This window comes from Rana temporaria, chromosome 1 (assembly GCF_905171775.1).
Source record: "Rana temporaria chromosome 1, aRanTem1.1, whole genome shotgun sequence".
Taxonomy (NCBI): domain Eukaryota; kingdom Metazoa; phylum Chordata; class Amphibia; order Anura; family Ranidae; genus Rana; species Rana temporaria.
In genome coordinates, this window is record NC_053489.1 from 9748960 (window position 1) to 9761433 (window position 12474).

The window sequence follows — 12474 nt, forward strand, 5'->3', positions numbered from 1 at the left end:
GGGGTCCTCCGGGCCCCGGGGGGCCTCCGGACCCCTAAAAAAAAAAAAAAAAAAAAAAAATTTTTTTTTTTTTTTTTTTTTCAAAGGGGGATGCTTTGGGCCCCCAACAGTGACAGGGCCCAGGGCACCTGCCCCATTTGCCCTGCGGTAAAGACGGCCCTGGCCCCCATTACTATATATTAACTTTTTTCACTACATCTTTGGTCAGTTGAGGATAGCGGCTTATATTTAAATTTAACATTTTTAATTTATCAGGCGCAAGATTTATACACATTTTTAACATATTTCCCTTAGCTTTTGACATCCCTTAAGGGAAATGACTGGTAAATCCTGATCTTCTGGCAGGTCCCTTCATTTAGGGAGAATCGAGTCTAGTGGAGAGTATAGACGTAAGACCTACCTCAGAGAAGAAAGGTGTAGACTAGTGAAACAGTGTTTGGTACCTCCTCATGGGCTTTCCTTGTCATGGGCCTTAAGGCACTCAACACTCATCACTGACCTGCGAGTAAAGACTTAAAAATATACCAGATATGGGTTCTATGGACTGTAACAAGATGCGCCTTTCATATGATACCATTGTTTGGACGTTGTACCAGTTATTTGCAAACAGCGATACCTCCAGCCAGAAGACATTGGGCCGGATTCTCGTAGAGCCGTGCATCTTTCTGCCGGCGTAGCGCATCTCATATGCGCTACGCCGACTTAACATAGAGAGGCAAGAACAGTATTCACAAGGCACTCGCTCCCTACGTTGCGCCAACGTAACGTAAATTATTCGGCGTAAGCCCGCCTAATTCAAAGTAGGTGGACGGTGGGCGTGATCCATTTAAATGAACCGTGACCCCATGCAAATGATGGTCCGAACGAACGGCGCATGTGCCGTACCGTGGACACATCCCAGTGCGCATGCTCAGAATCACGTCTAAAATACTCCATAAGATACGTCGAATCACTGCCTACGACTTGACGTAAGCTACGCCCAGCCCTATTCACGTAGTCCTACGTAAACAACGTAAAATTCAACGGCTGTTCCGTCGTCCATACCTTTGCATGGGATGCGCCTCCTTTAGGTGGAATAACTTTACGCCGGACGTACGCCTTACGTAAACGGCGTATATTACAGCGACGGGCGCAAGTACGTTCGTGAATAGGCGTATCTCGGTCATTTACATATTCAGCGGGTAAATCAATGGAAGCGCCCCTTGCGGCCAGCGTAAATATACGCCCAAGATACGACGGCGTAGGAAACTTACATTGGTCGTATGAAGCCAAATTTCAGGCGTATCTTGCTTGCAGACTCAGGCGCATAGATACAATGGCGCATCCGTGCACTTACGCGGCGTATCTGTAGATACATCGGCGTAAGTGTATGTGAATCCGGGCCAAAATCTTCTTCTTTTACCTTTAGCAAAGGGTGTCATCATGCTTTAGTATCAGCTTGGAAAGTCAGAGTGCATACCAGTGGCCACAGACCGCCATACATGTAAATATATTCTTAGGGTCTGCTGTACTGGAAGTATTGTCAGGGTCCTGGGACCAAGGATCATGGTGTAAACTTGGTCACGCTTGGAGATAATAGAGGCTAATGGCTAATAGTTGTGGCCAGTGGAAAGAGGTCTACCCACCCCCTGTGGGTTCCCTGGATAACTATTGGGAAGTCGATTACAGCCCTCAGGCTGTAATCGGAAAGAGTATCAGAGCCGCTGGCTCTGATAGGCACTTCCAAAGCCAACCAGGTGCCGTTATTCAGATGGCCGGCGCTCACCAGGGGGCTGGCCATCTGAATAGTGGGCGGCAGCAACAATACATATATTCATGCAATGCATGAATATATGTTTTGTATTTCAGTGGCGGTGCAGGAGAGGGGGGCGCTCCTGCGCCCTCTATGGACGCACCGCCACTGAGCTCCCGATATGGGTGGTCAGTGCGTGGTGAACAATGAGGTGCCATAGTAGGGTTTCAAACCAGACATCCGTACACTGGAGAGCAGACAGTATAGGTCTGCATTTGGTGTTAGAAGTGGGAATGGGCAAAGGCATAACTAGAACCTTCAGGGCCTCAATACAAAAAAACTTTACGTTTTCCTGACTGCCAGGGTCCTTTCCATCGTTTTCTCTGCCCTTTCCTCCAAGCCCGGGGCCCTTTACTCCTGCAGTGGTACCCTTTCACATGTTCTGCAGCGGCCCCCTTCCTGCTGTCTTGGGCCCCCCCACGGTGGCGAAATGCCAGGGCCACTCGCAGGTACGACCTTTGCAACCCTGGTAGATCCATCATTGGGTCCAACACCCGAGTAGCCGTTGCAAAATTTTGATTCTCCAAGAAGAGGATGGGAGATTTAAAAAATGTGAAACCATCCTCTTCTAGTTAAATATTCCTATCCTTGGTGTAAGGAAGGCTTCATAGAGGTTAATCCTACACGACTGAATCTGTGAATTAACATCTCTACCCCTGTGTTTTGACAGTAAAACAGTGTTATATGTGGAGAACAGATGATGTTGAATGCCCCCCTTTAAGCTTTCTTTCTAGGGGAGACTAGAGTTTTGTAGAGTTTGGAGATGGTGTTGGCTAGTTGAAAGATGTCTACCCTCCTCGCGGTCAGTAGATGGTCCCTCAAATAGAACACGCGTCGGAAATTGTGGAACTACCCTCTTCTAGTTACAACGACACCCCATGTATGAAAGGGTTTAAAGTCATTTAGGACAGTCTATTCCCGAACACAAGGCAGCTATCAGACACTCCAATCAGGTGAAAAAGAAACCCATAGGAATAATTCTTCCCCAAATACGAGATGAGGCTCTGTGTTGAGAGTCAAACAGGAATATCAATCTTTATTGGGGAATACAGTCTTATATACAGAAAAAGAGGAGGTTCCTACAACCTGCTCATACCACTCCAGCAATACACCTGTGACCAGGAACCTAATTAACATGAGCTCATTAACTAATCCCTTAGACAGCATTGGTGACTCATAGGCATGACCTTTTCAGGTCCTAGTCTTGCTGTCTCCTAGACTACAATATACATTATCACACATATAAACACAGAACTCCTTCACACAATTACAGGGTCAATTAGCACAAGCAACAATGAAAGACCCTTAAGCCTTGTACACACGACAGGTTAACCAGAGGACAACGGTCTGAAGGACCGTTGTCATAGGTTAACCGATGAAGCTGACTGATGGTCCGTCACGCCTACACACCATAGGTTAAATAACCGATCGTGTCAGAACGCGGTGACGTAAAACACAACGACGTGCTGAAAAAAACGAAGTTCAATGCTTCCAAGCATGCGTCGACTTGATTCTGAGCATGCGTGGGTTTTTACCGATGGTCGTGTCTACTAACGATCGGTTTTGACCTATCGGTTACCAATCCATAGGTTAATTTTAAAGCAAGTTGGCTTTTTTTTAACCTATGGTTAAATAACCTATGGGGCCCACACACGATCGGTTTTGATTGAAGAAAACGGTCCTTCAGACCGTTGTCCTCTGGTTAACCTATCGTGTGTACGAGGCCTTAGAAGTTATCCTAGACTCATTTACATGATAATAAACAACAGATAGACAGGTGGTTGGAGTTTATGACATTAGCATCGTTAAGCAATAGACGGTCGGCCTGTTACATTGAACTTCCTGGAATGCCCAAATAAAAAGTTATACTTCCTGGGCATAGACCTTACAGTGTACAGGGGCTAACATCTTCACTAGGGTTGTCCCGATACCGATACTAGTATTGGTATCGGGACCGATTCCGAGTATTTTTCGGGAGTACTCGTACTCCCGCAAATACCCCCGATACCAAAATAGAATACTTGCCCCCGCCGCCGACGCATACCACCGCTACGCCGCATCCCCGCTTGGTTAATACGGGCGGGGAACATTACAGCATTCATTTGAATAGCTGTAGTCTTTCCCGCCGCGCCGCGTATAGACACTCTCCCTTGCTCGGATGAACTGTCCAATCCCGAGCAAGGGGGAGTGTCTATACGCAGCGCGGCGCGAAAGACTACAGCTATTCAAAGCTGTAATGTTCCCCGCGCGTATTAACCAAGCGGGGATGCGGCGCGGCAGCGGGGATGCGGCGCGGCAGCGGGGATGCGGCAGCATGTATGGTAAGGGGGACATGGCTGCTTTTTTTGGGGGGGGACATGGCTGGATATGGGGAGGACATGGCTGCATATGGGGGGGACATGGCTGGATATGGGGGGGGTCATGGCTGGATATGGGGGGGGTCATGGCTGGATATGGGGGGACATGGCTGCATATGGGGGGATATGGCTGGATATGGGGAGGACATGGCTGCATATATGGGGGGGACATGGCTGGATATGGGGGGGACATGGCTGCATATGGGGGGGACATGGCTGCATATGGGGGGACATGGCTGCATATGGGGGGACATGGCTGCATATGGGGGGACATGGCTGGATATGGGGGGACATGGCTAGATATGGGGAGGACATGGCTGCATATGGGGGGGGACATGGCTAGATATGGGGGGACATGGCTGCATATATGGGGGGGACATGGCTGCATTTGTGGGGGGACATGGCTGCATTTGGGGACACATTTAAAAAAAGTATCGGTATTCGGTATCGGCGAGTACTTGAAAAAAAGTATCGGTACTCGTACTCAGTCTTAAAAAAGTGGTATTGGGAAAACCCTAATCTTCATATTTCTTGAGAGATATTGTTAATGAATATTCCTGTCCCATTTGAAGTAGTCCAAGATACATTTTCTCAGTCACCCTATGCCCAAAAGGGACTCTCGTCATCTACTCCAGATACCCAAAGCCAGATACAAGTCCAAAGGAGAACGGAGATTTGCATTCCAAGGTCCCAGATTATGGAACGCTCTACCAAACACCATCCGGCTGGAGGTAAACCACTTGGTCTTTAGGAGAAAGATCAAAACCCATCTCTTCTGAGGGCCCAGGAAATGGATACCAAGCGCCCAGAGGCGATTCAGTTCGCATGTGTTGCGCTATATAAGTTTCTCACTCAGTGTTGGCTAGTTGAAAGATGTTTACCCCCCTCGTTTTCAGTAGAGGGTCCCTCAAAATAGAACAATCATTGAAAATTGTGGAACCACCCTCTGCTAGTTACATAATTTCATCCTTGTGTCAGAAAGGCTTCATATGCTCCAATTAAGCTTTCTTTCTAGGGGAGACTAGAGTTTGGAGATGGTGTTGGCTAGTTGGAAGTTGTCTACCCTCCTGGCAGTCAATAAATAATCCCTCAATTGGAACAATATTTGAAAATTGTGGAACCAGTTGTAGTGTAGGGTTTGGAGATAATGCTGGCTAGTTGGAAGATGTCTCCCCTCCCAGCGATCAGTAGAGGATCCTTCCAATTGAACACGCATCTAAATTGTGGAACCACCCTCTTCTTGTTACATAATCTCATCCTTGTGTCAGGATTGCTTTATAGGTCACATTTAAGCTTTATTTCTAGGGTAGACTAGAGTTTGGAGATAATGCTGGCTAGTTGGAAGATGTCTCCCCTCCTAGTAGAGGGTCCCTCAATTGGAACAATTATTGAAAATTGTGGAACCACCCTCTTCTGGTTACATAATTTCATCCTTGTGTCAGGAAGGCTTCATATTCCACCATTAAGCTTTCTTTCTAGGGGAGACTAGAGTTTTGTAGGATTTGGAGATAATGCTGGCTAGTTGGAAGATGTCTCCCCTCCTAGTAGAGGGTCCCTCAAATAGAACATGCATCGAAAATTGTGGAACCACCCTCTTCTTGTTACATAATCTCATCCATGTGTCAGGAAGGCCTCATAGGCCATAATCTCATCCATGTGTCAGGAAGGCCTCATAGGCCTTCTCATCCTTGTGTCATCCTTGTGTCAGGAAGGCTTCATAGGCCCCCTTTAAGCTCTTTCTAGGGGAGACGTCTGTCTGTATCTGGTCAACCTCAGTTAGGTCGACCACCCACATTACAGTCTGATTGTACAATGTCCTTCAGATTATCCGACAACTATGGGCCTACTTGATTAGATATTGAATGGCATGGATAGTTTAGGTAGGACTTTAAGTTATAATGTTTCTTTTTGTAAATCTAAAGGACATTTTACAGATATTGTACATTCAGATTGTAATTTGTATGCCCGCTAAAGGATTGTCACAGTTCTGTTCAAGGTTCAAAGGACTCCAGCATTGACCTGCTGGTTGTGTACATTATGTACCAGGCGTAGTCGTTGAGAAGTTATTATTATTTTTTTTATTTAGTGGTATGCAACATACAATGAAAGGGTAGCTTTACAGAATATGTGGCACAAACGAAGTAGCATATACAGTGGAACCTCGCTCGGATTGCGAGTAACGCGATTAAAGAGCGTTTTGCAATACGAGCGCTGTATTTGAAAAAATCCTAACTCAGTTTGCGAGTGTTGTCTCGCAAAATGAGCAGGATTCAAGCCAAAGAGGTGTGCAGTACAGCGTTTGGCCTGAGGTGGCGCCGAACGGAAATGCACGAAAAGACTTGGAAATAGTCAGTTCCAGAGCCTTTACGAGGTTTTCCGAGGTCAGCCGAGGTGTCTTCAGGCCTTTCTGTGCGTTTCCGAGTCTCTCCGGCGCCCCCCACCTCTGGCTACATGCCATGGAAGTCAATTTGGAACAAATTATTTTAGTTTCCATTGACTTCAATGAGGAAACTCGCTTTGATATGCGAGGGCTTTGGATTACGAGCATTCTCCTGGAACGGATTATGCTCGTAATCCGAGGTTCCACTGTATATGATCGATAGTAGTATCTGAACTAAAGGTAAGTACACTGAGGGTAATAACACAGGAACAACAATGTAGGTGTGCAAGGTACCCAAATACCTAGGAGGTGTGAAACTAGAGTTTTGCGTTGACGGGTCAACTAATCACTTACATTTAAATAGGGTTTAGCCCCGGTACCCTTGAAGAATTTGGGTATCAGTGCACGGGGGGAGAGTAATGTGGGGTGTCCAACTGGTGTCGAAACATACCAGTTTTTGAGTTAAATGGAAGAAAATGAATATAGGGGGAGGAAACAGAAAGGAAGAGAGAGAGTGGGGGAGAGAAATAGAGGAAAGGGAAGAGGGGGGGTTATTAGTAAAGTGGGGGGGGGGGTCATTGAGAAGTTCTTGAGCTCGAGCATGCTTTGGGAAAAGAGAATGACGAAAGTCAGAAGACCACAAATAGACACAAGATAAGAGTGATCTGGGATGTGCCGTAGGCCCAATTCAATCCAGAATCATTCGGCGTCTCCTTGGGCCTAAATGGGGGTATTGAGAAATCCTGTTGTGTTCCCAGCAGGTTTCAGAATTTTGGAAAGTGGCCATCCAGCATTCCTTAAAAATAATATCATTCTCAGATTGTACCCAAAAACTTTCTGCTTATCTTTTAAACTGGGGCCAAAGCCAAGTCACAGAATTACGGAAAACTGCTAAGAAGGGTCACAGTGTGCTGAGGCTTCCCAATAGGGAAAGCAAGTTCTACGTTAGACGTTCTAAGTTAGACGAATATTTGAAGTGCAATAATCAGAAGATTACTGGCTACATTCACCCGATTGCCTGTATTCATGAATTTTATATTTACATAGGGCTAGATTCAGGTACAATTGCGCTTTTTTTACGGAGGCGCAGGGCAACGTTTTTGCCCTGCGCCCCCGCAAATTTACTGCGCTGCCCTTGATTCACGAAGCAGTAGCTCCGTAAATTGCGTGGGCGCGCCGGCAAAATGCCCGGCGTAAGCGCGCGCAATTTAAATGATCCCGTAGGGGGCGGGAATCATTTAAATTAGGCGCGTTCCCGCGCCGATCGTAGAGCGCATGCTCCGTCGGGAAACTTTCCCGACGTGCATTGCGGCAAATGACGTCGCAAGGACGTCATTTGCTTCAAAGTGAACGTGAATGGCGTCCAGCGCCATTCACGAATCACTTACGCAAACTACGTAAATTTGAAATTTCGCGACGCGGGAACGACGGGTATACGTAACATTGGCTGCCCCTGCTAGGAGGTGTCTGTCTGCGGCCTCCATCCAGGTCTCCATCCAGCGTGTCCGTCTGCGAGTCCATCTGCACCTTGCCCGGGGTCGCAGCGTTGTTTGTTTTTGGATTTGGCGCCTCGGCCGAGCCGAGAGGTGCCGGATTTCCTGTGTGTTCGGCTCCTCTCGGCTTGTTTCGGCTTCTCTCGGCTCCTCTCGGGTGGCTGCGGGCGGAGCCGAGCGTGGCCGAGCCTAGCCGAGTGCGCAGTACACTCGGCTCTAGGCTGCGGCGGGCGGAGCCGAGCGTGGCCGAGCCTAGCCGAGTGCGCAGTACACTTGGCTCAGCTCGGCTCTAGGCTGCGGCGCTCAGAGACAGCGGGGATCGGCGTATATCGCGCACCCACGATTTCCCGTGGCCTGGATTTGACTTGCCTTACTATGCCCACTCTACCAGAGATACTTTGCTCCTGTAGAGTAGACTCACCCCTCTTGCTGAATTACCTGCATTTTTAAATCCTGTGACATCATGATTTGTTTTCACCCTCTGTAGTCACACTTGTGGGGTTTATTGTTGGACTTGTCACTGTTTAGTAATGAATGGCTTATGCTTTTCCCTTTGCAGCGTGTCCTCCATTGGGATTAGAGTCTTTGAGGGTCTCAGACAACCAACTGCGTGCATCCAGCATCAAACGCTATGGCCTGGGGGCCCACCGTGGACGCCTAAATATTCAGGTGAGATGGCTGGGTGGGCATGAAACTGTTTGGGCACACATGGATGGTGGCTCCATGCACAGAGAGTCTGAGTGGGCTAGATTTGGCACACATGGACAGGTAGCCAGAGTGGGCTAGAATGGGCACACATGGATGGTGGCACCATGCACAGAGAATGATGGTGGGCTAGAAAGGGCATACATGGATAGTGGCGCCATGCTCAGGCAGCCAGAGTGGGCTAGATTGGGCACACGTGGGTGGCGGCGCCATGCACAGAGAGTCACGGTGGGCTGGATTGGGTGACCATGGATGATGGCACCATGCACATAGAGTCAGAGTTGACAAGATTGGGCACACATGGATGGTGGCATCATGCACAGATAGCCAGAGTAAGCTAGATTGAGAATACATGGATGGTGGCGCCATGCACAAAAAGCCTGAATGGGCTAGATTGGGCACACATTGATGGTGGCACCATGCACAGGTAGCCAGAGTGGGCTAGATTAGACACACATGGATGGTGGCACCATGCACAGAGAACCAGAGCTGGCTAGATGGGACACGCATGTGCTATGGCACCAGGCATTATGGGACATGTGGTCCCGAGGAGGGGGATCAGGGGTTGTAGAGGTTTTTGTAATGGACATCACTGGGGTCATAGAGGTTCTTGTAATGGATATCACTGGGGTTGTAGAGGTTTTTGTAATGGGCATCACTGGGGTTGTAGAGGTTCTTGTAATGGACATCAATGGAGTCATAGAGGTTCTTATAATGGACATCACTTGGGTTGTAGAGGTTTTTGTAATGGGCATCACTGGGGTCGTAGAGATTTTTGTAATGGGCATTACTGGGGTTGTAGAGGTTTTAGTAATGGACATCATGGGGGGTTACAGAGGTTCTTATAATGGGCATCACTTGGGTTGTAGAGGTTTTTGTAATGGGCATCACTGGGGTTGTAGAGGTTTTTGTAATGGACATCACGGAGGTTGTAGAGGTTCTTGTAATGGACATTACTGGGGTCTTAAAGGTTCTTGTAATGGGCATTACGGGGGTTGTATAGGTTTTTGTAATGGACATCACGGAGGTTGTAGAGGTTCTTGTATTGAACATCAATGAAGTCATAAAGGTTCTTGTAATGGACATCATTGGGATTGTAGAGGTTTTTGTAATGGACATTACTGGAGTCATAGAGGCTCTTGTAATGGGCATCACTGGGGTCATAGAGGTATTTGTAATGGGCATCACTGGGGTTGTAGAGGTTTTTGTAATGGGCATCACTTGGGTTGTAGAGGTTCTTGTAATGGACATCAATGGAGTCATAGAGGTTCTTGTAATGGACATCACTGGGGTTGTAGAGGTTTTTGTAATGGGCATCACTGGGGTTGTAGAGGTTTTTGTAATGGGCATCACTGGGGTTGTAGAGGTTTTTGTAATGGACATCACGGAGGTTGTAGAGGTTCTTGTATTGGACATTACTGGGGTCTTAAAGGTTCTTGCAATGGACATCACTGGGGTTGTAGAGGTTTTAGTAATGGACATCACTGGGGTTGTAGAGGTTTTTGTACTGGGCATCACTTGGGTCGTAGAGGTTCTTGTAATGGACATCACTGGGGTCGTAGAGGTTCTTGTAATGGACATTACTGGAGTCATAGAGGTTTTTGTAATGGGCATCACTGGGGTCGTAGAGATTTTTGTAATGGGCATTACTGGGGTCGTAGAGGTATTTGTAATGGGCATCACTTGGGTCGTAGAGGTTATTGTAATGGACATCACTGGGGTCGTAGAGGTTTTTGTAATGGACATCATGGGGGGTTACAGAGGTTCTTATAATGGGTATCACTGGGGTCGTAGGGGTTCTTGTAATGGACATCAGTGGGGTCATAAAGTTCTTCTAGGAGCAGGAGACCGCATGCTAAATTGCTTGTGTCACACGTCACACGTTTTGATCCTATTCTCTATGGGGTCAATAATGCTCGATTCTGCCCTAAAATAAAATCATACACCGTGTCGTGCGAGAAGGGGGCAGTAAGATGCTCAGGTGTGAATCGGCACCGTTGAATAAACTGGGAATCTTCATGTTGAGCGTTATTTTGCTTAGAGGAAAACGCAAAAAAATGCTTCAGTGTAAATAGGGGCTTAAGGACATTTGAGAATGAATAGCGCCACAGTACAAACAGTTTGAGAGGTTAGTGATGACTTATTTTAAATCTCTTTTACTGGGTGTTAAGAATATGTCAATCGTATAATGTTCAAAGTCTGGGAGGGGACTTTGATATCTAAAATGTTCATCATCATGTTGACAGGAGGAGGAGGGGGGGGGGGGGGCAAGTCAAAATATAAGCAGATCACATTTTAGCTTTACTAATTATTCGCCTTTAAAATAGTTATATGGTGCAGAATTCTGGATATGTAACAATCAGCACCAGTATTAGTGATTTCATGTAACATTGAGCGCTGATCTCAGAAGAGGAAGGTTTCCGTCTCTGTTCTGGCTGCCCTGTAGCTGGAAACTTTCTGCAAATAGACCATTAAGCCTACTTTCAAGGAAAATGTGAGGGCGGCTGTTTTCATTTTTATAAGGACTTTCAGAAATGGTTCAACTTCGCTGAAAGAACAGATTTACACTCGGCTGATTTTAGTTCTGGGAGTGTTTGTGCTTTCAGAAGCACGTAAAAAGTAACAAATGGAAAGAGGAAGGAGCAGAGTCCTCCAGCAGTGTAGAGTATATCAGGAGAGGAGAGTTATAGAGGAAGGAGCAGAGTCCCCCAGCAGAGTATATCAGGAGAGGAGAGTTATAGAGGAAGGAGCAGAGTCCTCCAGCAGGGCAGAGTATTTCAGGAGAGGAGAGTTATAGAGGAAGGAGCAGAGTCCTCCAGCAGAGTATTTCAGGAGAGGAGAGTTATAGAGGAAGGAGCAGAGTCCTCCAGCAGAGCAGAGTATATCAGGAGAGGAGAGTTATAGAGGAAGGAGCAGAGTCCTCCAGCAGAGTATTTCAGGAGAGGAGAGTTATAGAGGAAGGAGCAGAGTCCTCCAGCAGAGCAGAGTATATCAGGAGAGGAGAGTTATAGAGGAAGGAGCAGAGTCCTCCAGCAGAGTATATCAGGAGAGGAGAGTTATAGAGGAAGGAGCAGAGTCCTCCAGCAGTGCAGAGTATTCCAGGAGAGGAGGGTTATAGAGGAAGGAGCAGAGTCCTCTAGCAGAGTATTCCAGGAGAGGAGGGTTATAGAGGAAGGAGCAGAGTCCTCCAGCAGAGTATTTCAGGAGAGGAGTGTTATAGAGGAAGTAGCAGAGTCCTCCAGCAGAGTATTTCAGGAGAAGAGAGTTATAGAAGAAGGAGCAGAGTCCTCCAGCAGGGCAGAGTATTTCAGGAGAGGAGAGTTATAGAGGAAGGAGCAGAGTCCTCCAGCAGAGTATTTCAGGAGAGGAGAGTTATAGAGGAAGGAGCAGAGTCCTCCAGCAGTGCAGAGTATTTCAGGAGAGAAGAGTTATAGAGAAAGGAGCAGAGTCCTGCAGCAGAGCAGAGTATATCAGGAGAGAGGAGAGTTATAGAGGAAGGAGCAGAGTCCTCCAGCAGTGCAGAGTATCTCAGGAGAGGAGAGTCAGGGGAAGGAGCAGAGTCCTCCAGCAGAGCAGAGTATTTCAGGAGAGGAGAGTTATAGAGGAAGGAGCAGAGTCCTCCAGCAGAGCAGAGTATTTCAGGAGAGGAGAGTTATAGAGGAAGGAGCAGAGTCCTCCAGCAGTGCAGAGTATTTCAGGAGAGGAGAGTTATAGAGGAAGGAGCAGAGTCCTCCGGCAGAGCAGAGT

At 47.3% G+C, this 12474-nt stretch overlaps 1 protein-coding gene across 1 annotated transcript in view; it reads left to right on the forward strand.

Annotated features, from left to right (window-relative positions):
• LOC120924566 (probable carboxypeptidase X1) overlaps positions 1-12474 on the forward strand; it is a 132271-nt gene that overhangs the window by 40755 nt on the left and 79042 nt on the right. The window contains exon 3 of the mRNA XM_040335551.1: positions 8582-8691. Coding sequence (XP_040191485.1) covers positions 8582-8691 — 110 coding nt within the window. The remainder of the gene's footprint in view (positions 1-8581; positions 8692-12474) is intronic.